The sequence below is a fragment of the Calonectris borealis genome, chromosome Z, assembly GCF_964195595.1.
Source record: "Calonectris borealis chromosome Z, bCalBor7.hap1.2, whole genome shotgun sequence".
In the NCBI taxonomy this organism is placed as follows: Eukaryota; Metazoa; Chordata; class Aves; order Procellariiformes; family Procellariidae; genus Calonectris; species Calonectris borealis.
In genome coordinates, this window is record NC_134352.1 from 23583583 (window position 1) to 23610678 (window position 27096).

At 42.3% G+C, this 27096-nt stretch overlaps 2 protein-coding genes across 7 annotated transcripts in view; one reads left to right on the forward strand and one right to left on the reverse strand.

The window, feature by feature from the left end:
- The first annotated feature begins 3206 nt into the window (after positions 1-3206).
- STARD4 (StAR related lipid transfer domain containing 4) lies at positions 3207-15106 on the forward strand. 6 transcript variants are annotated; one of them, XM_075137896.1, is made up of 7 exons: positions 3230-3295; positions 3659-3786; positions 5455-5504; positions 7029-7155; positions 8336-8450; positions 9003-9025; positions 14338-15106. In XM_075137896.1, the coding sequence occupies exons 2-7, from the start codon at positions 3682-3684 to the stop codon at positions 14449-14451; spliced, it is 534 nt and encodes a 177-aa protein (XP_074993997.1). In that variant the 5' UTR covers positions 3230-3295; positions 3659-3681; the 3' UTR covers positions 14452-15106. The 6 variants fall into 6 exon arrangements, with proteins under 6 accessions (XP_074993999.1, XP_074993996.1, XP_074993997.1 ...); XM_075137898.1 differs by lacking the exon at positions 14338-15106 and having other exon boundaries at positions 3207-3295; positions 9003-12652; XM_075137895.1 differs by lacking the exon at positions 14338-15106 and having other exon boundaries at positions 3226-3295; positions 3671-3786; positions 9003-12652.
- A 9623-nt stretch (positions 15107-24729) lies between these two features.
- The window catches only part of CAMK4 (calcium/calmodulin dependent protein kinase IV), a 169699-nt gene continuing 167332 nt past the window's right edge, over positions 24730-27096 (reverse strand). Inside the window, exon 11 of the mRNA XM_075137891.1 lies at positions 24730-26497. Coding sequence (XP_074993992.1) covers positions 26333-26497 — 165 coding nt within the window. The 3' untranslated portion in view covers positions 24730-26332. The remainder of the gene's footprint in view (positions 26498-27096) is intronic.

The window sequence follows — 27096 nt, forward strand, 5'->3', positions numbered from 1 at the left end:
TCTCAATAACCTTTTTAGAGTTCTCTGTGTGACACAAGTTCAAATTATATTTGAGACTATTAAATACATTAGTAAGTGCAGCCTGTTAGCTTTCTATCTGGAAAGGGCACTAGTCAGTCTGGAGACATGTAAATTTAGGAGAAATATATTGGTCAGAATAACTTTAATGAGGTAACCATGTGCCGTTTGTTCTTGTTCTTCCAACAGCTGGAGTTCAGGTTTGGGACAGTAAAATACTTCAGTACTGTTTTGGACTGCAACCGGCCTGCTGATTGTCATATAGGAGCGAGCACATTAAATACTAATGGTTCTATACCCTCTTCTAGAAAAGCACAGTTTGGTCCAGGGTGTTTGGTAAATTGCACTCATTTTATTCCCTCTAACACAGTTGCAAGACGTTAGGGTCAGATGTGTACAGTTCCTTGTATTTGAAAACCACCCAAAGTGTCCTCCTTACTATTTGTTATACATTCCACAGAGGAATACCTTCAGCGATCAAACCGATTTTTAGGCATGGGTTAACTGAAATTAAATTCCAGTAGTTAGTCTCACACTTCCCCATACTGTAGTATTTCTAGGATAAAATATCAGGCATTCTAAGACAACAGTTCATCTTCATGGAGGTGAACGCAGTAGTTTTCAGGATAAATTTTATTTTATCAAGTTACCTTCAAGTTGGGGGATAGAGGTATTTTGGGCTTTTAACAGTGCTCATGGATCCCATTTGTCATGATAATCAAAATTTCCCTGTGCAAAGTGTTGTATGACAAGAGGAACAGTTGATGTTCTACAGGAATACTGCATACTTCTAGGGCGACATGGCTCTGGTGTACTTTGGGAACGGTTCAGGAGTTACTGCTGCAAAGTTGTGCCACAGAGGTCAGGAGGAAAGGAGCAGCAAAGGCTCAGCTATGGCATGGTTAACAACATTTAACATTTGTCTCCCCATAGCAGTTTCCTCACATAGGCAAAGTTTGAGTTGGTAGCAATGTAGGTATTGCTGTCGTTTGTGAAGGAATATACCTGGGAAACGTATGTAGCAGCACTTGCACACCATTATCTCAGGTGCTTCACTGACGCTTTGCACCACACAGCTGCGAAGCCTAGAAGATATGGAAATACTCATCTCACTGTGGTGAAGAACAAGCCCTGAAAGCACCGAGTTGGCCCAAATCATAAAATTAATATTGAATATCAGAATATAGAGTATCCAAGGGCTTTAAAGAAGACTTATAGACCTCCTAGGCTTAAGAAACTTGTTGTATGAGCTGCCAGAGCAGCTTTCGAGAGACCAGGAAGCCTTCCATTAAAATCCATCCAGCTCATGGAAACATAACACATTTCTACAAATAAGGTATTATTCAAAAACCATCATTTTCCAATAAAAACTTGTCATTCCCGCCTTCAAAGAAAAGAAGTCTCCCTCTAAAAAAAAGAACAAGCTTACATTGGTGGTTTAAATTAAGTAACAGTCCATGGGGAAAGAAAGTCATACGCAAAGAAAAGAAAACACAGGACTTCAAGAAGTGCGACAGGCCAGGGAAGAATGGAGAAAGCGTCCAGGGGCTGGTCAGGTGCACACTTTTTCACTCACAGAACAGGAGTCTGAAGGAATACCGGTGAAATGCATTCCTATAACGTTGCTACACTTTCAGCTCAAAACTACTCTTTTCTGTATTGTAAAATTTCAAAGATTACATGTAAGACATCTTCACATTTTGTTTAGTATGTCATTAAAAACACAATCTGTGTTTAAAGACCCATCTTCATTTAAGGAAAAATGACCAAGACCTGTAAACTGCAAGGGGAGCTAGGGGCATTTCAAAGAGCCTGATGTAAAGCCATGTATTGAGAACACAACAATGGTCAAACAATTCATTTTGGGAGCCAGCATTAGCCAAAATGAACAACATACTACACAGAATCATAGAATCATTAAGGTTGGAAAAGACCTCTAAGATCATTGAGTCCAACCGCCAACCCAACACCACCCACTAAAACCACTAAACCATGTCCCTAAGCGCCACATATACACATCTTTCAAATGCTTCCACAAATATTACCACACAAAGAAGATCTGTTGTCCCCACTCTTTCTAACCACCTACTTCTTGCCCCATTTCTTTTTCTGCCCTTCCAAGATTTTGGTCTTTTTGCATGGATGTTGCCCAATGTGATTCTGTTGGACTGAGTTGGGTGAACAGTGCAATTCTGCACGAAACAAGCAGTTACCATTGAAGTCTGCTTCAGCTCTGGGCTGACCACAGGTGTTGCCTTATTCCTGAGAAGAATCTGGTATGCTTGCTGCTTTACAGAGCAAAGCAAAACTTCAATACTTTCTCAGTCTGCTGAATCACACTGTAAGCACTGCTGACCGAAAGCAAGTGTTCCTCAGGCATTCTCACCGCCATGTGCCACTTGCTGTGCTCCGCACCATCTTAAGCATTTCACGGCTGGACAAACATTTTGTTTTCAGTTTTAGATGCTGTGATAAAAGTCATAGCTAACAGCAGCCCGGGAGCGCTGACCCCGGGAAGACGCTCTTCATCGCTCCCATCCACTGCATCTGTGCTTGCAGGACAGGTCTTGGCTGAGCAGCGCATCCACAGCACACTTCAACTGGAGAGCTGCAACCCTGTGTACACCTTTATCAACTCAGAGTAAAAAAAGCCTTTACAAAGTGACAGTAACAGGCCACACCTGAGAGAACGAGCCCCGAGCAGACCCAGCCTGGCCTGCTCCCAAGGCGACACAGCGACGCTGTGGTAACGTGCTGCCACTGCAGTCGGCCGGGGCCAGCCCGGTGCTACCAGGCCCGTCCCGCTGCCCGGCCGCAGGGCTCCCCACCGCCCCGGCGAGGCCAGGCCAGGCGAGGCGAGGCGAGGTGAGTGCAGTGAGGCGGGGCCGCGCAGCAGCCACCCCGCCCCGCCAGGCCCGGCCTCGCGCTGCCCTCCAGCTCGCGCAGGCTGCCCTGCCGGGCTTAACCCCGCCCCCTCCCATCACTCCACTCCTCCCACCCAATCAGGGCGCCCTCCTTCTCCCGCAGCAGCGAACGGGAGGGCGCCCTCCTTCCTCCAGCTTATGACGACACGCCGGTGACATGTCGAGAGATCGCGTGATACGAGAAGGCGGTGAGCCCTCTCCTCCGCCCTCCCTCGGCGGATCGCGTCGCCATTCGCTGCTCCAGGAAGACGGCTGCGCTCTCATTGGCTGCCGGTATCAGTCGTTGGGCTGCCGGGCCGGCCGGCTGTGCCGCCAGCGGGGGAGGCGGAGGAGGCGGAGGGCCGCGGCCGCAGGTGGGCGCGGGGCGCCGGGGCCGGGGCCGGAGCCGGGGCCGGAGCCGGGGCCGGAGCCGGGGCCGGGGCCGGGGCCGGGGCCGGGGCTGGGGCTGGCAGCAGCAGCGTCAGCGGGGGGCTCGCGCCCGTCACGCGCTGCTAACGGCCGCGGAGCTCCGGGCGTGGCTCTCGGCCTGCGCCCCCCCGCCGCGCCGAGGGGTCCGGACGGCCGCCCGCTTCACCCGCACCAAGCGGGGGATGTGCCTGTGGGGGTGGGTGGTAGTCCTGCTTTCTGTGTTCGAAGTGCGCGGATTTAAATGAGTCGCGCTGTTGTCGACGTCCCTAATGTGGCGTCTGGTGCCGAGGTGTGTGCCTGTGTGACAGATCTCTACGCAGGAGGAAAGCAGATGGATCTCCTGCCAAATTCAGCACCCCTGGCTAGGAAACTGCGGAACACGCTGATTCAGTACCACAGCACCAGAGACAGCGAATGGCGAGTTGCGAAGAAAACTGTGAGTGGTCTGGAAGGCTTCATGCTGGGGCCCGGTGTGTTCTTCCGCGGACGCTGTGGCTGGCGGGGGGGGCCGGGGGGAAGAGCTTATTATGCCGTGTGTAGCGAGTGTAAAACATTTGGCAAATTCTTGCAGGACTTTCAGATGAGAGGCCCTGTGAAACCATCCTTGTAGGATAGCACAGCTTTAGATGACAGAATGCCTTTTTCCTGTCTACAGACACACTCTGTCATTCTTTCTACCCATTTTGAGGGAAGTGTCTCGCAGAAGAATCCTACCTGTATAGGACTATAGGCTTTTCTTAAAGCAAAGTTTGAAATGCTGAGAGCCCTGTCCGTGTGTCGAGATGCTCACCTGTACTTTCTAAAAAAACAATCACAGCCTGCAGGTAGGCTCTGCTGGCCTCTGGAATCTTTTTGTCTATAATGCTTGAACGCATCATGCTTCACCTTCCAAATGTCTTCCTCTTAAAAAGTGAGATCATTCTCAATTCTTTCTTTCTTATTGCTTCATGTTTCTGTCGCCTTCAGAGCCCCCACATTATCAGGAGTTTCCTTCCATGACAGAGAATGCAGTTCTCTAATGTGTGAGCAGACATTGATAAGAGAGGTCAAGTGTTCCAAATGTAGCTTGATTATTTGCAGAATTAGCAAATTCACAGTCTTGAAAGAGAGGAACAGAGCATCCAAGCCTTTCACTCTTGTAAAACACCTACACCACCTCTGCTCTGCTAAATGCCATGTCTTATAGCAACACCATTATTTTCCTTTAAGAAGTTATGCGAATCTCACTGTTTCAGATCATGTCACTCCCCAGGTTTTACCCCTGTAAAATTTCCAGCTGGACTTCCTTCCTTCCTTCCTTGTGTTTTGGTACTGTGCCATGAAAAAGAAATTCAGAACATTAGCTATCTGCCAGGGAGGTGTATTTTGCCCCTAAATATCCTCAACAGTTCTGGATGCAATACTTATGCTACTGTTCGGACGTTTGGTCCTTTATGCCTACATAATCATGATTCCAAACAAAAAGGTGCCATACGGTATTCTCTTTAACACTGAAATTCAGAGATTTTGTACAGAGGTTCCATTTTATAGTTAAATAAAAATCAGAAGATACCGTTTTCGTTATTTTCTCTGGCTAACTTAAAAATAAATAGACTACTGCTTGCAAGGCACTTCTAGTCAGGCATCTAGGAGAGAAGGATAACTTAAGCTTTCTTGTCTGCCAGTATCAGCACCTCCTGCACCCATGTGCTTGTGTTACAGGAGTGCAAGCAGAAGTTGTGTGGTCTTCCTGTCTAAACAGTGTCCAGATAATGGTTTTCCAGTTGCCTTTTAACTGAAAGGCTTTACCTAGTAATGCGGTTCCATTATTCTATGTGTTTTCCTAGTAAACTGGCTTGGCCTGCCAAGCCCTGTTTCTGCACAGACTTCTAGCATTTGACACTGAGAAAGGCAATTGACTGATTTTTTGAAAGAATGGAAGATTACGAGCAAAAGATGTCTGAAACATCTGCTTATCTTCTTAAGAAAAGTGTCAGTGAGCACTTTGGGGTGAACCATAGTTAACGGTAAAGTCTTTTGCTTTCCTTCAGAAAAATTGAGGCATTTTCTGCACATCTTAGAATTGTATGTGACAATTAACATCATATCTTCCATTTTCTTTCAGAAAGATGCAACTGTGTGGCGTAAACCATCAGAGGAATTCAGTGGATACCTGTAAGTTTGCCTGCAGAGCAGATACATTTTTAAGTTCCACAAATGCATTTTGTAGAATTTAGAAGTGAAGGCTGTGGATTCTACAGCCTTCAACTACACAGATTCTCCACAGGAGAAGCTAATTGGATCATCTAGGGTGCCTGTACCATTATACTTTGATGCATTAGGGTTGCATAGTATCTAGAACAACTAACAATGAAAACTGCGGAACACACTACAAAACTCCTCTTGGCTGAAGTGGGCAACAACATATGCCCAGACCTTTTAGAAAGATGGTCTGCAAACCACAGAATCAAGGCCAGGTTCAGTAGGTCTGAAGTGTCAGTGCTTGGACTGTCACCCTGACTATGCAACTACAGTAGAGTAAAATATCAAGCATGTAGTTGTGTGAAAGATGTGTGACATAAAGGCCCTTCCTGTGTCAGTTTCTGTCACTGGGTTCTGTTGGTATCTGTAGGTCTAAGTAGAGAAATAGTTACTAAAAACCAGCACTGTAAAGAAAGGAAAAGTCATGTGAAAAGGTAGTGTTTGACAGTATCTGAAAGACTGATGCGCTCTGTGGAATTTAAATCCTGTTAAATCTGCAAGAGCTGATGACCCCAGACATCAAGAATCTGCTGACCCTGTACCGGGCACACTGGCATCAACAACAGGTGTAGCTTGAACCACTGGCAAGAGGGCAGTGGCTGCTATGTGCAGATGAAGACTGCAGGGTCGGGTATACACCTGGTGTGATAAAGGACACTTGGAAGACCTTTCCAAACACCTACCTAGAAGCCACTGGCATGTTCATGTCGTCCTCCAGTTCTGAGCATACAGCTGAGAATGGCTCCAACTGGGTAACTGTGAGTGAATACGGGTGAACTATGCAAGTGAATAGTTGAATGTGTTGCTTGACCAGTTACCTACTATTAATAAGAACAGCTTAATGAATAAGAAGTTTTTTGAAAACAATGGCTCTGATGGATTCTTCCCCTTCAGGAGCCGGAGGTAACTCAAGTAAGCAAAATCTCCAGTGTCTACAAAAAATATCTGATAACAAATGAATGTTCTGTAGTGTCATGTAACAAATTAGATACTCTAATAAGCCACCAAAGCATAACGTACATTCTCATTAGGTTGGTCCTAGTACTGTTACTTCTACTTTATGAAAAATGTTTTTCCCATTGTACCCCTGCTGTCCTTTCTCTTTGCTTTTAGCTTTACTTGTCCCTGGTGGGCTCCCTTGCTCTGCCAGCAAGAACAGGAAAATACCAAGTTGTTAGAGAAATAAACATGATGATTTTTATCTCAGGAAAGAGTTGAAAATACTGATTGCAGCATAAGGACAAAGCTTCTCAGAATAACATGTATTGCAGAAGAGACTAGATGCACCCATAGGTCTTTTTCTGTACTGTCTTTCTGATACAATTGCCCACTGACCATAACTCCAGGTACCAAGGTATTACAGTAAGTGCTATTGCAAATTAAAGGAACATTTATAAAGAATTTCTCGCTTTTAAATGTAAACATATGTCTCTCTAGCTACAAAGCTCAAGGAGTGGTGGAAGACGTTACTAACAGAATAGTGGATCATATTCGCCCTGGACCTTATAGGCTAGACTGGGACAGCTTAATGACTACAATGGACATCATGGAAACGTTTGAAGAGGTGAAGACTTGTTTAGATTCTTAAGGGAAATGTGTATAGATGCATATGTGAATTTAACAGTACAGCAGAGCAGTTGTTCCAACAAATACTAACATTTTTCTGCCTGTTTTCTGCATGCACGTGGGATATTGTGCATACATGCTGTAGGTGACCTCAGCCGAGGCTTTGTGGCTGCACAGTCCTATTCTGAAGCTTGAAGTTCAGCTTTCCACCAATGCTAAAAATAAAGGAGTAAAACTTGGTTGCTCACGATTCTCTCAGACCTGGGAGCTCTGGTAGCCTCTGATAAAATTCACATATAGAGAGTTACAGTGTAATATTTTATATGCCAAAACCTTTTCATACAGCTTGTTTTCTTCCATTCCACAACAAACAAAATTGTGGGTATTAGTAACCCACACATACAGAAGCTGCAACCTCTCCCTCCTCCTAAAAGACTGACTTCACTGTGTGGCAGGGCTTTGTGCTGGGAGCCAAAATAGTTCATACTGAGGGGCAGGACTTGCTAAAGAAAGGTAGGTTTGAAGTTGATTACAGAAGAGCTGGTAGATTTTCTTTGGTTACTGGGACATTCAGTATGACTTCAAAACCCTGTGGACATCTGGCTTAAACATGGATTGTCTTTTGCTCTGGCTATTAAGGAAGATAATATATGGCAAGCTATTTTTGGTAATTCCCTAAAATTTATACAAATTCCATTGTCTTATAAGAAAGCCTTTTCTGAAGACTTGTTTGTGTTCTATTATTTACTTGGTGGATTAAAAGTACTTGACAGGGCACCTTAGTCCGGAGAGACACCTCTGGCAATTTATACGTGGTCCTTTCAGACTTGCTAAGTAGTGGCTAAGCCACATAAAAGCCACATGGCTTTCAGTTCCCAGGCGTTAGTTCTCAGAACTCCCAGACGAAGTTCTGTAGTTTTAGTCAGTATGGTTTAAAGGTGCCAGATATTCTCAGCGCCTGCAGCTCTCAGTTGCAGACTGCAAGTTCTTAGAAACTTACAGCATTTAGACTGAAAACGACACAGCCATTCAGACCTCATTTATTATTTGTACAGCGTAGTTGACAGAGGCTGCGACCTTTGTGGAAAAAGCTAGCTGCCTACAAGCATAAATTTTCCTGTATTCATTATACTAAGATATTTTTGTTTTTTACCCTCCTCATTCTGTCACTCAACAAGAACTGCTGTGTGATGCGCTACACCACTGCTGGCCAGCTCTGGAACATCATTGCACCAAGGGAGTTTGTTGATTTCTCTTACACTACAAGCTATAAAGATGGACTTCTAACATGTGGTAAGGCACCACTTAACCTCTGCGTAATTCTTATTTTGCAATAGCTGCTTGGCTTAAGATTTGATTCAAATTAAGTGTAGTTCTGCAGTAAGCATTCAAAAATGGTGTAAGATGGTGTCCAAAAAGTATTTCAAAGGTATTTTAACATTTTACAGATTTAAAGAATCATACACGTTACAGATTTACCCATGAGCTAACCCTCTGTGCAAAGTTTCGTTTATGCCAACTGTGGGACAGGAGCGGTAGCGACAAGTTGAGAGCTGTGACCCAGGTCTTACAGCAAACTGGGTGGAGTAACAACTTGGTAGTAAATACAAAGAATGTCTTTTTAATGGCAGAATTTCTGCTTATCAAGTTCTGTTTGCCTGTTGTGGAATTTGGATGAAGAGCAGAGAACTTTCATGCAAGAAAATACCCAGAAACTTGAAGTGTGTCTGTCACTTCTACTAAATTCCCCAAGCAGAAACGTGTACCTTTTAAATTTACTGTACCTTTATTTTTTATCATCTGTCTCAAATTAATTTCCCTTTTTCTGTTTGTTTTCCTTGATAGGTATAAGCCTAGACTATGGAGAGGTGAGACCTAACTTTGTCCGTGGATTCAATCACCCTTGTGGTTGGTTCTGCATCCCTCTCAAGGACTGTCCTAGCCACAGCCTTTTGACAGGTTATATTCAGACTGAACTGCGAGGGATGCTACCACAATCTGCAGTAGACACTGCCATGTCTAGTACCCTGGCCAATTTCTACTCTGACCTCAAAAAGGCACTGAAAACGTAGACAAGTAGTGACTTAAAAGCCCACACATTTCTTGCAGTCAAATTATATTGTTTAGCTTAGTATAGGTTAGGCTACTGAGTTAAGAGGTGAGTAACATTGTTCCTGAATGGTACCTGCACCTTTATGTAGAGGGATCCAAACAACTTTACTAAGTACTTTTTGATGTGATACTTAGCATACATTCCTAATTTACGGTGCGAGATTCTGTTTCCTGCTCAGCACTCTGCAGCTGTGTGAGGAATAGCCTGAATGTATAAACCTCTGGATTCCTAGGTAGAAAACACAAGGAGTGTGTGTGGGCTTGAAAAACGCAGCATGAACTCAGCTCTCACCAATAGTATTGAGAGTGGAGCGCTCAGGATTTTGCAGGGGCAGGTCGCTGTACAGGCAGGATCTCATTGAAGGTATAATTTTGCAATATATATATTTTTATATTTACTTAAAATTTTTGATTTATGTAGTTTGTAGAGGTGCATCTGTAATTTGTTTTAAAAAATTTGCTGTGATTTTTCGTAGGGATATCATAGCTAAATCGTTAAATGATAGTATTCATAAGAAAGCTATTTGCTTTTGTTAGCAAAAGTAAGTATTCATTACTGGCATTTCTTTGATATTGTAACTGTAACTTAATTAACTGTTATATATAAGAGTCTCAGTGCATAAAGAAATGCCCTTACAGCTGATCCAAAGCTCATTTAAGTCATCAGGTGTCTTTCCATAGTTTTTAGTGAGCTTTTAATCACACAGTTGTCAAAATAGCAAACTGCCAATGGATCTTCTGTGATACTCTGCACTTTTAAAGAATTTTTTACTTAAATTTACATGTAATTGTGTGTGTATGTTTTTTGTGTCTTCCTTAACTGAAGAATCTGGAATAACTAGAGCAACAGAAAGGACCACTAACTTGCTTCAGGTATAGGCGTTGGTGTAGCCACAACAACACAGATTGCCAGCATGCTGGTACAGCGCACTGGAGTGTTCTGTGGTAATACCTCTAGATTGATCTGTGCAATAGATGAGATGAGCATCTTAAAATGTGAGCAACTGAAGGCCAAAGCTCAAGATGCAGATCTGCTGGAGGATGGAGGGTCAGATTTTTAAGGATATGTAGCCACCCAGTGATGCTGGCACGTACATAGCAGGGGCTTTCAAAAGATTACTGTCTGTGCTCTTAGGAACCTGAATTCTGTTTAAAACTTGACATTAAGCTTTTAATGTTGGCATGCATCATTTGCTCAGGTGAGATTGTAATTATCCCTATCCTTTACCAGTGCTAGTAGAGGCAAGTTTACTGCATAGCAATTAGGGAAAGTACCTTGGAGCCCTAATATTTTGGTGCCAGTTCTATGCATACAATCCAAGGATGATAATAGATTCTTAGGAAAGAAGAATTCAGATGAAAATTGTTCCCCTGCAATATTGGCTCTTTGGACACTGGCCACTGTAGCTGAACTCCGAACAGTGATGACTTCTCTTTCTCATTGCTCAAGTGGAGAGGTAGAAAAACCATGGCACCAAATATAGCGAGGGCTCTCCTGATGTGCTTCATGTATTAAGGCATTTAGTGCTGTGTAAGACACTTAAAAACAATGGCATCAAACAGCTTTTGGTGTCTTCATAGGGAGAAAATGTCAACTCCCTGTTCGTTTTTGTGTATTCTGCAGTTCCCTTTAAATTCCTTGGTTACTCTTCCCATCTTTTTTATCTTCCTTGCTTCCCCTGCAGTGCTGGATTCACAGGTGATCTTGCACCACCAAGGACACAAAGGAATCAGAGTCAGCAGACACACTTTTTCCTAAATGCTAGGGTCCACTCCTTTCTAGTATGTGTACAGAGGCAAGTATGAAAGCCCTAGCAATACTGCTCTGTGCGATGAATGCTGACATGATTATAGAGGCTTTTGCATTATAGTAATTTATTCCTTAAACACTGATTAAACTGGCTTTGTGTATTTTAACAGATGTAGTCTATCACTTCTGCCAATGAGGCTGAACATTCAAGTGAATAAAAGAGTAGAGACTACCAGAGACAGAGAATGGAGGCAGATTTTTTTTTTTAATCAATAAAAGAGCATAATACAATTCTCCAGTTTTCGGATAAGGAGAAATCACAGAAGGTGCTAATAAATTTTAAGGATTTATTTGGGGAATCTCACACTTTAAATATATTTCTGATTTAGGAGTGCAATGATTGACAATGTATGCTGATTATGCTGCTGAAGCAATGCATAGCTGATACCCTACAGTCGTTATTCCAAGCAGTTCAGCTGTAGAGTAATACAGAACTAGAAGAAAGATGTCCAGTTTCCTAGTATTGTATTTATTTGAAACCAAAACTTATCTTCTTTTTATATAGCTGCTAAGGATTGAGAGGAGTGTTAGATCTTGAAGCACAGTACATTCAGAACAAAGAAGACCACAGAATCAAGTACTCATCAATCAGAACCTCTTTTCCCACTTTGGCATTATTTTTCTCCTAAGTTAGTGAACAATCTAGATGAAGCCAAGACAGTACTAACAGGAGATCAGGTGAAAGGACAAAGTGCAGGAGCCCATGTTTTGCTTCTTAGAAGGTGGTGGGAGACAAAGTAAATTACCTAGTATAGATTTTTGTCATCCTCACAGCACCAGAATTTCTGCAAGTTTGTGAGGTTTGCTAGTACTTAAGAGTGTTTCAGTTAAGCTGGAATACAGTTATCTGAAAGCAACTTCTGAATGAGGTGCCCAAGAATAGCAGAGACCAATTTTTGCTAGGGAAATGGCATATAAATAGACACATCAAAATTATTTTTATATGACTAGTATTTTTTAAAAAGACTTACTTTTTCAGGGGTTTAGACAATATGACAGTCTAATCTTTGGCACTTTACGTGCTCTGTGTGTGGATGGGAAAGGTGGCTAAAGATAAGAACATTTTCATGTTAGGCTTCTGTTCTTCATCTAAAACCTCCAGCACTGATCTTGCCTGCAGTTGTGCTCCTTATTTTACATATGCAGAAGATACAGATTGGGCTAAGTTCAATTTGGGGGCAGTCCAAGGTACTCTACCACAGCCTGCTGCGAGGTGGACCAGTACTTCAGATAGACACTCTGGGAACAGCACAGGCCCTGATCTCAAATTTGATGAATTTATAAACGTGAAACATGATGAATTTGTAAGATGTGAAAAGTGTATAATTCCTCCTGTAATCATAAATAACCAGAACTATTGTGATGGTGTAAGCTGGTGATTCAACCTAGGAGGTTAATTGTGGTAAAAGTAGCCATAGTTCTGTTGAAACCAGTCAAGTTGTGCCTATGTTCAGAAAGTCGAAGTCAGTCTATCTTAACAGTGGTTTTAACTGACTATGTTCAGCACTTAAGAGAATTGTATTTATATTTTGTATGCAATTACAGAATAAATTAAAACATGGATTCCAACAGACTCATGATGTAGCTTTTTCAATACTTGTGCAGGCAGATGTAGCGTTCAGTTATTTTTTGGAGAGTTATGTCTGATGACATAGTTAATCTTCAGCTGCATGGTGATCTCTAATGCTATCAGTTCGTCTAATTTAAAAGCCAAAAAGCTATCTTTATTTAGAAACTTGATTTAGGCCTAGGAAGATGCACAACTCAGATTTCTGCTAAATTGAAATCTCTTGAAAACAGTACAAATAGGATTTCTCAAAGCTTAAATTCTAAAAATATATATTTTTTTTGTAATTAACCCATGATTGCTGTGGAAGAACTTTGTTAGTTTTATCTTAGTATTACTTACCTTTTAGCATGTTTAAGAAATGGTTTATTAACCATCGGAATTAAGTTAATCCAAAACACATGAGTGTGTAGCACCTTGCAAAAGGCATATAGATGTACATTAGGGTTATAAAGCATGCTGCAACATGTATTTTGACATTTATTTAATTAACACCTACAGAAACCAAGGAAGAAAATGCCTGCATCTTGCCTAGAACCTTGTCTTGTTTCTCCTACTAAGCCTGCGTAAAGGCAGGAGCGTTCTGTAGCATTTGACTTCAGGGCAAGGAGCTGCAGCCCTCTTCTGTTGCTTTTCTAAGGAACTGTGACCTCTGAGATACAGTATGCTCTGTATAATGTCACCTGCAAAGTGGGGTAGAAATAGGTGCAGAGGCCACTGCAGATCTTCAGAAAATGATTAAGGACATTAATTAGAATTATTAAGAAAAATTGTGATGTTTAAACCCATTTCCTGGTGAGAGAGAAGATGAAGATGGGAGAGATTAATAACAAAATCTATGCTAAAGATTAAATATTCTCTAGCAAAGAATATATCCTGAAGTCCTAGACCATAATTTAAACTTTACAATACATTCTGCCTTTTCTAGTCCTTACTGAGCTGTGCTGGTGACTCAGTTTCACAGTACAGGTAGGGACTGATTATCGTGGGATTAACCTTCCTCGGGATTATGCCACTAGCGGGGAGAAAATAGGATAGAGGATGACAGCACATGACAAGAGATCAGCATGTTTCACAGCTGATCCACAGAATAAGAGATGTCACATACCCTTGCTTGGGCATCTGGGTGAAGGTGCCCCAAATCCCCAACACATTGTCCAGAACTGTCTCTTCCAAATGATTTTCTTCAAAATTTCTCATTCAATGAGTCAAGCCAGTATGACTGCCAAATGATCCTTGAAAATATTTCTTTGATGCAGGCAATGTAGATGGAGCTATTAGAAGATCAGTTACTGCCCAAACTGTAATCAGAAACTGACCTTGCTCAGGCCTTCCGTGGACCAGTTTGGCTGTGCCCTGGGATGCCTGACAGAAAGTATTTCCTGAGCTCTGTACCCGGGACTGCTGACCTGCCTGCCAGCACAGGCCCAGCTCTGAGGCAGGTTATGACCCTAGGGAGCAAATTATTATCCGAAGTAAGATTCCCTGCAGGGTGTCAATCTGAGTGCTGCCATTAATTTGGGTTCCAATCACACAGCATTATGGCTAGCGTGCTGGTGTTACTAATTCAAGCTCCAAGGCTCACTGGGGTTGCAGGGCAATGCTCAAGGGGGTGCATCTGAGCCGTTGCAAACATGAGTACTGTGTTATTTGGGTACCGTACAACCTCTCCTCCTCTGTATGCCTAACAGGATTTTGAGCTCCTTAGAATTTGGAGAAAGAAGGAAAGAAATCGCAGCATGCCTGCTCACTGGAGCATGAGGAATGTCCCTAGAAATCAGCATCTCTTATGCATACAGGATTAAACATGGACCCCCTATGTGCACAGCCATCTCTGCTGAATTTCATGGTCTCCCTGTCTCAACCAATCAGGCTAATTTAAAAAATACAATTAAAACTTGAAGATCTGTACAGAAACACAGCCCATTGGAGTTGAGATGCTGAAAGTTTCCCAAGACCAGCAGGTGTAGTAATCTTCACCAGAGGACTGTCGTACATGGAGATGTTAGTGACCGCACAGCGGTTAAGCGGAGCTGGGCCAGGCCCGTGCTGCGCCGTGCATGTTCCCTGGCTGCAGGATAACCTTACCCAGCTAAGGACAGCAGAGGAGCCCGCAGGCAGCTGCCGTGCGGAACCAGCGATTACACCTCCTGCCTGGTCTGCCCTGCATCTGACAGTGCAGCAAGAACTTCATGTGGACATCCTTCCTGCTTCCTTCCTTGAAGTGATAAATAGTTTGGTGAATGAAATGATGAATTGTTTTAAGAAAATCCTGTAATAGCTTGAATAATAAAACATGGGGTAACCCTTCCAAGGGCAGGATCTGCAGAGCATGCAGGGGCCTGTTTGATGCCTCACAACTCAGGGTTCCCAGCATTTGAAGGCATGCAAAATTATCTGTACTACCCTCTCTTTCTTTATTGTGTTAGCTCTAATAAATAACACTTTAAATGATACTTTACAGAGGCTGATTGCCTTTTATTGGGATCGTAAGGAACCAACACTTCCTGGTGCAAAACTGCGGGCAAGATGAAGACTGAAGTTTTGTATATGCTCTACATGGGCAAAACTCTTCCGTCTGTGTGCCTCCCAACCCATACCATGTAAATTGAGCATTTGTGGAAGAAAAATCGAGGAATCGATGCCCACCACACATTCTACTCCCTACACGCTACACTGAGCAAGAGGGAAGAGGCCTTTCATGCATTTTTTTTTTAAATGTCAAAAGTTCAGAGAATTTACAATGCATGTAAAAATATTGAATCATTTCCCAAACCTTCTGCATCCTTGGATATTTTAGACAAAAAGTTACTTGCATGTGTACTACATGTTGAAAGAAAAAGGTGTTTTAACTGCTCAGAAGGACATCAGAACTACAAAAACCCAGGGCTTTATAAAGAAGCAGACTGCACCAGGCATCAGCAGAAATGCAGATTTTTGTTACTTATGAGGCAGGATGCTTTTGTTTAACTCTCCAGCTATGCTAACTTATGGACAGTCCCTCTGAGTAGTTCTGTCAGGTTACAGACTTGTCAGTTCTTTCTTATGTCCCATTTTCTTGTTTGTCTCAAGTTTGCTATAAAACCAGTGTAATGTTATGCTGTAACACGAGCTTCCACACTGCCGTTTGATGCGCTATTTTTAAGAGGTCAGTCCAAAGCACAAAAAACTTGAGCTCCAGGGAGAACTCAAAGTCCATAAGACCCAGCTCCTATACATGCCCTCTTCTCTCCTTTTGACTTTCCACTGCCCTTTTGCACTATGTTATGGAGATGGGAAGAAGATGATTTAATGAAATTGTGGTAAGAACCTATGCCTTGCCTCAACTTGGGAAAAGATTCAGCTGCATCCATGGAAGTGCCAAATTAGACAGTTTTTCTGGAGCACTGTTACCACACAGTATGTCTTGCAGAGCTTATCATCGTTTATTTCTTACACCCCTCAGGGGTTTTGAAAAAACATCTCCATTCAAGCAGTTTGCAAGCCTAAGGAGTTGTAGGTGGCAGAAATATAACAAGCTGCACCAGTACAAGACAGTGGCCACTGGCCAAGCAGCCGTTCTGCAGACCCATGGCAGTTGCGACCTATGGCAAACTGAGCTGGAGGGAACACCACCGAGGGTTCTAAATGACAGATACGGAAACAGAGCAGAGAAACAAAAAATAATCCTTCCAACACCTCAGTCTTGCCAAGGCTTGCACTCAGGTACCATGTGCAGCTTTTGGCTACATAGCTACACAGCTTTTGGCTACATAGTTCAAGACAGAGCACAGTCAGTTACAGGCAGAAAATCCGTAGTCAGTTACAGGCAGAAAATCCGTAGCAAGAAGAGCAGTGGAAGACCTTAGGGTGCGTGACCTGTGGGGAAGGACTTGGTTTGTGCTGCTGAGAGAGGAGGATGTTGAACAAAGGAGCATTTTAATAACCTTTGGATTCATAAGAAATGGTTGCAGAAAACAGATCACCATGATAGACAAACTGTTAACTGCAACAAAAAGACTCAGAACTTTATTAAATACTTTCCAGTCATAAGAGTAGCAAAGCGATTTGGTAGATTGCACAAGGAAGTGGCAGTGTCTTCATTGCTGTAGGTCTATAAGAACAAGAGAGACAAGCACCTATCTCACATAACCCGCCCCGGGGCACGGGGATAGCCTGGACAACCTTACAAAGGTCTTTCCAGCCCCCTAGTTCTGTGCTCCACCACTAATAACAGATTTAGTTTGTGATCCAGCTGCTAAGGTTTTGAGGGAAGAGGAGAAGGGGAAATGCTATGCCAAGTTGGAATTCATTCAAGACTGTGCTAGATAAACAGATAACACCCATTGTTACATCTCCCTATAATGATGACTATTGTTCCTTATCCTACACTGAGCATTAGCTGTCAGCAAATAATAAATGTAAGCATTTCTAGATTTACTAGTTTATTTAGTATCAGATCAGTCATGCAAGCCACTTATTAAAAATAGACTTCCCACCATCAGAGCATATTCTCATGGCTTATCAGCATTTCCATGCAAGCACACAAGCAGGTACATTGGTCCCAAATGCAATACACTGAAACAACAAAACTCAATTTTTTCTGGTTCCAATTTCTCTCTGGTTCATTTGCACAGTATCAGAAAAATTACTACACAAACAGGCTTAGTCTGAAGTAAAAGTGTGCAGTTAAACAAGCAGTACATAAACTTCTATTTAGTCACTAACATCTTTGCTAATACAAGCAAACACCGTTGACAGTACAGGATATCTTACACATTAAGCAGTAAAAGAATGAGTCAGGTACACAGGACACAGAGCTAATTTGAGAAAGTCTAATAGATATACGACATTTTTCATTGTTATTATTAAGAGTCCAGCCGCCATTGCTCTGAGATCAATGAGCTTCTGTAACAGGCTTATAAAATACTTTGTGTTACAAGTCAATAGCACCATTTGTCTGTTTGTCTTGGAAGCATCAGCACATAACCTAACCATGCAGCATATATTCCTCTTGAATTAACAAAGAACAAAACTGCCTGCTTACAGTCTGGTCCTTAACCAGCCTCAAAGCCAAGAGCCACCAGGGGCCTCCAAACCAAGGCCAAGCCAGACATAAGCCCTTAATGTCTCACATTTCTTCAGGTTAAAACCAGCTTAAGCTGATGAGCTCCTTACCGTGGGTCTGGAGCAGCCAGCCAGACTCTGCTTGCAAGGGCAAGAGCATGGTGGTATAGCTGCTTGGGAGTCACAAGCTGCTTCCCCCAGGTGAGACAGAACTCAGTGACTCTTCCCCTCTTCTCCCATTCCCTCACAAGCTGGATCAGCCACCCTTGCTGTTCTGAAAGAACATTTTATTTCTCTTAGTCTTAGGGACTAGGGTTCACCCTCCACCTCTCCATCTTTCCTTCTCCCTGAGCATCTAATCACTTCAGAGTTAATTTTCTGACAAGCAGAGGCCTCTCAACACTGTGTATTCAAAAAAAAACCCCACAACAACCACAGCCCAAAACAATGTCCCTTATGGAATATTAAATGAAATTTCTGCTATTTAATCAGAAGCATTAGTGTGACTTCTCATGAGCGTGTGGTGTGAACTGTTATCCTGTTGTGCATAACGGCATGAAGACACAGCTGGGGTTAGCTCTCAGCAGTTAGTAGTTTAACTCTTCTTGTTTCTAATTACTTTCAGTAAAAAATGTCTTGGTTTGTAATTACTGTTTTCCTGCAGCCAAGATGGTAAAGATTTGAGCAGAGTGAACAAGGCACCCACCACTACACTGAGGGCAGCAGGTTGGTGGTGGCACCGGCCTGCGACCCTCTGCAGGGTCCCATGGATCACTGTCATTCCCAAGGAAGGTACTTCTCGGGGAGGACACTGCTGCAGCAGGATTTAGAAAATCCTTCGAAGATATTTTTATCTAAATATGCATACAGTCCATTTGCTTAATTTCATGAAATGTTTCTTGACAAACTCCCGTTTGCCGTTAAAGGCTGCTCCAGGCCCCATAGCAAGCTGAGGAAGAGACTGGATATTAACAGTACAAACAAAAGAGCTTTGATGTCTTACAAATTAAAAGTGGGGTCAGTGGTGAGGTTTTTCCATCTAGAGGAGGCTGGTGCCGGATATATTTGAGGTACTTTCATAAACATGGCTGATGGTGATGTCTGGAAAATAACAGAAATCAGGGAACCTGAGACCTTGGAGGAAACACTTAAAGACACTTTTCACTTTATTCCTTGTCCTTCTTTATTCCTAAGAAGGAGCTCTCTTTGATGTGCTCTGTAGCAAGATCCTCTGTTTTTTTTTTGTTGTGGGCATTTATGGTTTGGCGGTCCTTAGGGATTTGTGGCGGTGGTTGTGCTCGTTCATGTAAAGTTAGCATTTGTAAGTAACACAACCATTCCTTGGGATCTGTTTTCTCCTAGATACCTTGGTTCTTGCACGTATGGTAGCTATAATTTCTCACAGTGCAACACAGCTATTTGGAGCTAAGATTTGGAGGGTTTTGTGGTTAATGTCTGTAAAAACTGTGCCTTAATCTGCAAAGATATTCTCACACGAGTGCCTTTATTGCTGTGTCTAGGCCAATTGATTTAAATTGGCCTAGTCATTTTGGTTAACTTCAAGCAGAAGTCTAAGATGGAGCTGAACAGCAATGTCTCAGATATATGGCTCTCAAATAGCCATGGGTCTTTGCACTTTAGTCTTCATACACCCTGTTTGGTTAGCTAAATATGGTAATTTGATCAGGTAGTTTGATCACTGGACAGTTGCAAAACCTACAGCTCCTCCGGCTTGTCCAGGGGGGAGAGAGAGAATTCTTTGGGCAGGATTAAAATAACATTACCTTATCACAGCTAATGTGGTGCCCAACACTATTGCTTTGACAGGGGTTGAAAGAGAGCCCCCCTCGGGGCTGCGGTGTTCAGGAGACGTGGATGAACAACTGTTGACTTTGTGGACAATTAATTTAAATTTCCTAGATGAATGAAAAAGCTGTCTTTTGGAAGGAGTAGCTCAAAAGGACATGGCAGGTGATACTGAGGGCTGATATGATAAAGCAGACCCCTACGCACAGTTCTGTGGATGAATAAATACGACTCAGTGGCTACTGGAGCAAATTGTCTCTGGGATGCCATTTGCAGCTCTAAATCATACCCAACAGCTTGCCTCAGCTTTTAAGTTACCAGAATAACTGCCTAAAGTCTACCACAGAGTAATTTCAGTCAGGAGAGCCATCCCAGATGCAGCCAACAGGGGGATAAGAATTAGTCTTTTTTTTCTTTGATAGACTTTCCCTGTGTGTACATACACAGATGCAATGATTAGGTCCACACAGTTTTGTATTATAAAGCAGATCATTATTTACAGTTCCAGAAAACAAATGGGACCATGTGTTATGAACTGACTTTGCTGTTTCTTCTGCCAACACTGTAAGTGACAATGCTGCATAAAATGTGATACTAAGTATATCAACTGGTATTAAGTAGATGCTATTAAGAAGATCACTGGTCATAGTACACATGGTATTTTTCAGAGTTCCTAAGCCTGATGTGCTTCTTTGGATTGACCTAAATGACATCTTCTCCACGGAAGGAAAAAGATCTGTTGATGAAGGACCTTGCTGGTGCTGAGGAGCAGAACCTGGCACGGTGCTGTTCTTGTGCCACTTTTCTCTGAACCCCTCACCCTGAGCGTTAGCAGCTCGTACAGCCAAAGCATCTACAGCAGCCCAGGCGCCTTCATTTTCTATTGGGAAACTAACTCAAGGAGCTGAATTCTTTTCTGTTTCTGTCTGGCATTTGTTGCACAGCACTGGGCTATTTCTGTCAGCCAGGTGTAGGCTCTTGAGAAAGGAAACAGAAGGTGCCAGAAAACAGCGTGAGTCTAGGAAATGGGGAGGGAAAGGAGGAACACCTCTCCCTGGGTACTACCTGGCAATGACAAATCACACCAAGGGCAGCTCACAGAGGAATATATTTATACTCGACCCAGACTCTTTTGGAGCACAAGCAACTCAAAGAGCAGGAGTGAAACCATCTGACAGAGCAAAGGGCAACAGCAGATTTGTCAGGGCAGGGCAGCTGAAATCTGCCAAGCGTCAGATGGCTCTTCTCCCACTGACTGGCAGCTGACAGCTCTTCCTGAGTGCCTCATGGAGTCCAGGGCCACAAAAAAAGATGAAGCATAAAGGGGAAGAAAAACAAACCATTTGGCCATAAATGCCAGAATTAACACTTGTTTTTGAAACCAGAGTTTCAAATGGAAAAGCAGAAAAGATCCCTTTCTTTTAAGATTTACTCTTTATTTATCATCATATAACTCTCTGGAATGCTGCAATTTCTCAGGCAGACAGAAAAAAAGTAGCTGATACTATGGGAGGAGCTATATGCTACTTAATAGGAGTGAACACATGCTGTTTAACATACCTTGGCCAGTAAACATTTTCCTGATATAGAAGTTAAGGCTTAGATCGTCAGTTCTCAGTCACACGTGTGCTGTGGATGGAGCATCACTAGGCAGGGGCCTCTGGTGCAGTTTAGGGCAGCTCTAACCCATCACAAAATGCTGTGCTTGTGTTGTCACCCCACTTCAGCCCATGTCCTGAGCACGCGAAAGGACGAGGCCACTGAAGCACTCTTTCCCCAGCTGTGTCTTGGTATGAAGGAGCCAGATCTGGGGAAAACTCTGTACCAATGTATTTATTAATCTTTCATACCTTGATATCCATTACACTGAATTTCATCCAGCGATGATCCATGTATACAAGAATGTGAAACATTATGGTTTCAGTTCCAGCTGAGTAATGCTGGCAAAGGGCAAAAGACGGCTTAAAAGGTTACTGCGACTGTTAATGCAGACATGGCTTTTAAGAGACTGTTCAGCAGTCTCTGCCTCTCTCTTCATAAATTTATGTATTTGTGTGTGTGTGTACATATATATATTTTAATATATATCTATAATTTTATTGATAAATTCAGAATTGGGCCACTTTGACTATTCCATTCTGTTCCTGCTTTTGTACTACACCTATGCCCACAATATCTGAATGCCTTCCAATAATGACTAAGTTCATGACTGTGTTCATGTTCTCTGTTCCACTCTGGAGGGATAGAAGAGCATGCAATGCAAGGTTTTTTTTTTGCTTTTGCTGGATTTTTAATTATATGCATGTACATCGTTCCATCCTTATATAAGTTAGAGGATTCACACCCCAAGGGATGCTCTCCGTATTTGCGCTGACCCTCTGTCAATCTTCACTGAATTACTCTGGCCAGAAGTTTTACCTCCCAGACATAAAGCAAGATTTTGCTTATGTGGAGAATCTAGAGTCTTGTCAGTAAAAGTTTATACATGTTCTGGAACTAAGATCTTTACATTCCAGATATAACTAGACTAGGTAATTACTTTATTCCTATTTTTCTCCTCTTCGTTCCTTATGATTTTATTTTCTTCTTATTTTGCAATGCAGCTTATGTTTTTTGTTCAATGCAACATGGTATTGTGCAGGGACTTACTGGGGAAGCTAAGTTTCTTTATATAAAAGCAGAATTAACTCTCACTATTGTAGCTGTATGTTCTAACTGAAATTACTCTGAAAGGGAGGAAAAGACATTCTTTGAATTATTACTGTTTTATACAGTAACTTTAAGGATGTTCTGAGCTGTCTCTTTGTTTACCTTTGGTATCTTCAGGACTTGCTTGTATCGCTGCCATTGTGCTCTAGGTCTAACTGTGCATCTTGCTTGGTCAGCCTCATTCCTGCTTTTCTCCCATATAAGAAGATCTTTTTTGTTACTTGAATGACATGCCTACGTGTAACCTGAGCAGCAAAAATGTAGACTCAGCCACACAAAACTGAGTTCTTCACCAGGGCAAATATACAGGCTCTGCACAAGCCGGGGTTCAAGGCACTGAGCTGAGACTTGTGAGTGTCTGTCACTCTGTAAAGCAGGCAATATGCAGGACACTGTGCAAGGATCTGCTGGGAGTCCTCCATCCTACACTTTCATATACCACTCTTAAAAAAGCCCCCGAGAGCTGTGCCGCAGGGCTCTGTGTAACAGCATGCCCCAGGACGTGTGTGGCAGCTGAGGGACAGTTGCCAATCGTTATTTGGAAATGGATGTTTATTCTCCAGAGTCCTCCCGTATTTGCTGCTTAGCAGATACTGCTATCTATCTGCTAAGTTGGACACTGAAAACTCCTAGCATCTTCTTCCCTTTCCCTGCTGCGTGGTTGCAGAAAATGCGATGTTGTCCTCACTTCCCCCATGGCTGCCAGCTGCGTCTGTGTTTCACCTGCAGCGCAAGTTGTAGGAGAAGGACCTTTATTTGGTAAGTGCCGAGGCGAGGCTGCCAGTGAGCCACAGCCTCCTCCAACCTGGGACTCCCTGCTGATCTGAACCCCTCCCAAAAACTTTTTGGTTGCTGCTTTTATCCTGCTCTAGTACCACATGGCTTTTCAAAGCACTTTGCTTTATTCACGGAGGCATGGCGTCCTTGCAAAGGAGATGCTGGGCAGTTTTTGTCACTCCCCTCCACGTGTCCAACAGCCTGCTCGCTCGTGGGGACAGAGCCCTTAGTACTCTTCTTCTGAAGCACATGCTGTATCACAAACTTTTGCCTTGATGCTCTTTTGCATTCAAAAGTTTGATTACAGTGTATCTGTGTCTTTACAGCACGCTTGCACAACGCAAAGTACAAACTTCAGCTAACAATCCAGCACTGGGCTCATGCAGTGCAATCTACTGTGTCATCCACAAAATCGCAAGCAAAAGTGTTCGAAATGACAGGAAATCTGTTCTATTTTGGAGTGAATCTTCCTGAACTTGTAAAAAAACCTGTTGTTGTGCAAAGGCAGGACATCGTTAGCCATTTAACAACCATCAGATCCTCAGCCTAGCTCTCAAATATTAGACTTTAGTTGGCTAATACTACAATCTGCCTCTAAAGGAAAAGTTTTACTAAGTTCAAATATTTCAAAAAGGTGGCAAGGTTCCCCCTTTTGTACTTGAAGGACTTTGTTGAACTTTTTAAAAATTTAAGGCGTAGGATTTCAACAGGAAAGAGCATCAGTAATTTTCTACCTAGTTTATAACCACAGATGTGGAACTGGCCCACCTCCAGTAGTTTTCAGGTGTGTTCATATTTTTCAGCCACAGTAAGACACTGGTGTTGCACTCCCAAGTCCGAATTATGGCAGATGCCACCGGGATGTGATTTTTCCGATCAAACCAATGCACATAACACTCCGTAACACTTCAGTTACATGCATGCACCCTAGCGCTGCTCTTCCCTCTGTATAGTAGTGTCATACATAAGCCAGGCATACTACTTTAATGAGTCACATATTGGTAATTCATTCATCACAGACATCCTGATTGTTTCATATTAAGCATAATAAAAAAAACCTAAGCAAAACCAGCTGAAAACCCAGAGCCTTTATGCACAAGACTGAGCTGCCACCGAGATCATGCTATCACAGAGAGGTCTCCAGTTGCATGGCATCAGTTCATATTTATGATATGCTATGGTATAATTTAGCAAAAAATAACTTCAAGAATCATCTGGGACTACTTTTCAGCTCACAAACCATGTCTCAGATGAAGATGCTTCTGCTCAAGCTCTCATAGACGCACAATGACTGTGCAGCCGGCTCTACTTCTGCAGATTAGAAGCAACTATCCCAAACAAAAGAGGAAATGTTACAGAAATCCAACTTCTCCCGTCAAACCTCCGCACTGACCGGCTTCACCACTGTAACTGGGGGAGGAGACCTGTGGCTGAGAAATGCATTTGTCCTGCAGTCACCTCGCAGGAGATAAAAAAGATAGTAAAAAGTGAGACAGGTGGATGTTCCTATCACCTCCTCCAAAGTGATTAGTCTTACTGTACTTGTTTTCAAGGGAAAATCTGCAAAAGTGTCTTGTTGGCCTGTTCACAGCTGCCATGCCCCCAGCAGCTGTTTCAGCTGACCTCAAAGTGTGTCACCTGGGAAAAGGATGGATGCATGTACTTTAAATTTCAACCGCGATTAATTAGCAAACCTTTTTGTACAAGTTCAAAGAGTTATAAGAAATGGATAAAAAAACTCAAGTACAATACATTCATTAGCATGCATTCTCACCTAGTAAAGACAGTATCTTCAATCTTCATTTTTCTATTAATCTAGATTACATTTTATTTATCAAACCTACCATATGAATAACATTGTATTACCCTTTAATTTCATCAGAAAATGTAGCTACTGAATGTTTTATTAATGACTTGTTTTTTCAGTAGCTGTTATATTTTTCAAGGCAAGTTGTGCAAGGTCTAACTTAACATAAAAATACTTAAAGCAAAAGAGGAATGTTGAGTGTATTAGGGTGTTAGGTAACTATCAGTATTAAAAAGTTTAACAAACATAAATGACATTGTTGTACATCAGGTTCTTTTTGCCATTTCTGTTATATATTAATAACATTAAGAAATTCATGTGCTATCGAAGTGATAACAAACAAATGTAAATGGTCATACATACTGATGTTAATTTTTCAGTTCTTATCAATTACATTCAACAAAAAAAATCAAGATAGCTGAAGAGCTAACCCTAAGTTAGCTAGCTGATCCATGCACACAGCTTTTAACTTAAGACACAGGAGCTCTGGATGGATGCAAGATCTGTGCTGGTGGATCACTTTACAGGAGGGGTCCTTTGTTAGGAAAATCTGGACTAATTATGCTGACAAGTGGAAACTGATTACTCATGAGGTTAAACTATTTGGGAAGCAACTAGATTATACTACATGCTCCCAGACCTTGTATAAGAGTGTTTCCCCAGAGCAAAATCATTAAGTTGTGGAATAGCTTCCTTCAAGCATTTACAGCTTGTATAATTGCAGATTATTCTCTTAGGCCCTATAAAAACGTCTTCTAGCTGCACAGTTTAGAAATTAATGAATAAATACAATGGTATTTCAAAAATTTGCATCTACTCTAATCCTCTTCTAGTCTACAGTTTTATTTTGCTAACACTTTACCAGAGAATGAAATGGCAGAAATCTGAGTAATTTTGGTTGTCATTAAAATACTGTATATAAACAGGAAAAGTCAGAATAAGGCATTCTCAACACAAGCTTGAGGAACGTACATTTTCATGCCCAGTGGAACTAACATTTCAATTTCTTCCCAGAAGTAGTGGAATGTTTTTTGCATATAGATCCCCAAATACTTTTTGAATTTTACAGATAAAAAGCTCTATTTCGTACATGAGTTTTAAAAGCATTGGCTTGGTATTTCCTTCCATTTCGTCTGCTGCAGGACTCTGAATCTGGAAGGAAGCAGTTCAAAGAAACTGATGACATACAGAAGACACATACTTCCATAAAACCAAATTAAATAGTATTTTGTTTCAAATGCCATCTAGAAACACTGGATAGATGTATATGAAGTATACGCACTATGGTAGGTAGTTATTCATCCCCATGTTTTTACCTGCCGGTATTACTGCAAATAACACTGTTTCCATGACATGCCTTATGGAACAGTTTACTATTTTCATAAGCAGTCACATGCATTGAAGGTAGGATCACCAGCCAGTGCATTTGGCACCCCAAAGCAGAACCAGAGAGGCCAAGCTTACGAATCTCTCTTGCTGAATGACAAGATAGCTGGTGTATGAAATGACAGATCTCAGCTGAAACACGGAAGCACATTGACCTAAGACATTTCTTCTGGAGCTGTTTCTGCTTCCTGAGTGGGTTTCTCTTCGGGTTTGCCATCGTGGACGGGAGACGGGTTACGGCTGGGCTTGTTGCTGTCGTGCGTGCTGTGACCGCTGGCGCTGCCGAGGCGAGTTGATGCCACCACAGCTTTTACTGCGGCCTGAGAAAGAGAGGATCAAGCAAACATTCCTTAAAGGACACAGTCGGTCAGCACCGTAGCCTTAGCATCGTCCTGTCAGGGAATGTAACTGCGTTTAGTCTTCACGGTAATGTCACATTCAGATACCTGCCTGGGCCTGGACAGATTTAGAAGTCCACCTGAAATATCGGATTGAGGTTTAAAATTGCTGCTGTCACATGGTTACAAGTTGGCCAACATGAACCATGAACAGAATTTTTTTTTTCAGCTGCACATGCTGCATTTTTTTTTAGAAACTACTTTAGGTCTGCTATGTTGAAGTTAGATGGCAAAAAGAAAGTTATCTTCTGTCATAATAATAACAGTATTATTACTGATTATTCCATGAAAAGTTCACAAAGGGAAACAATATTTATCACTATTGCACTATTGCACATGCCAAGCACAATGGTGCAGAGCACACAGGCAACTTCCTCTGTATATATATAAATACATATTGAGGATAGGCTCTCATATCACATAAAATCTCACAAAATGAAGACACATATTAAGACAGTTATCTTAGCCCTCGCCTTGAAGAGTTTTATTGCCTGAAAAAACAAACATACAGAGTTGAGGAA

What these genes read in the sequence shown, in the direction of transcription:
- STARD4 (XM_075137893.1), top strand. Translation starts at nt 3,592, where the DNA reads ATGAGTCGCGCTGTTGTCGACGTCCCTAATGTGGCGTCTGGTGCCGAG. An exon ending in GGCGAGTTGCGAAGAAAACT is followed by an intron (nt 3,787 to 5,454) that starts GTGAGTGGTCTG and finishes ATTTTCTTTCAG; the next exon opens with AAAGATGCAACTGTGTGGCG. An exon ending in AGATGGACTTCTAACATGTG is followed by an intron (nt 8,451 to 9,002) that starts GTAAGGCACCAC and finishes TTTCCTTGATAG; the next exon opens with GTATAAGCCTAGACTATGGA.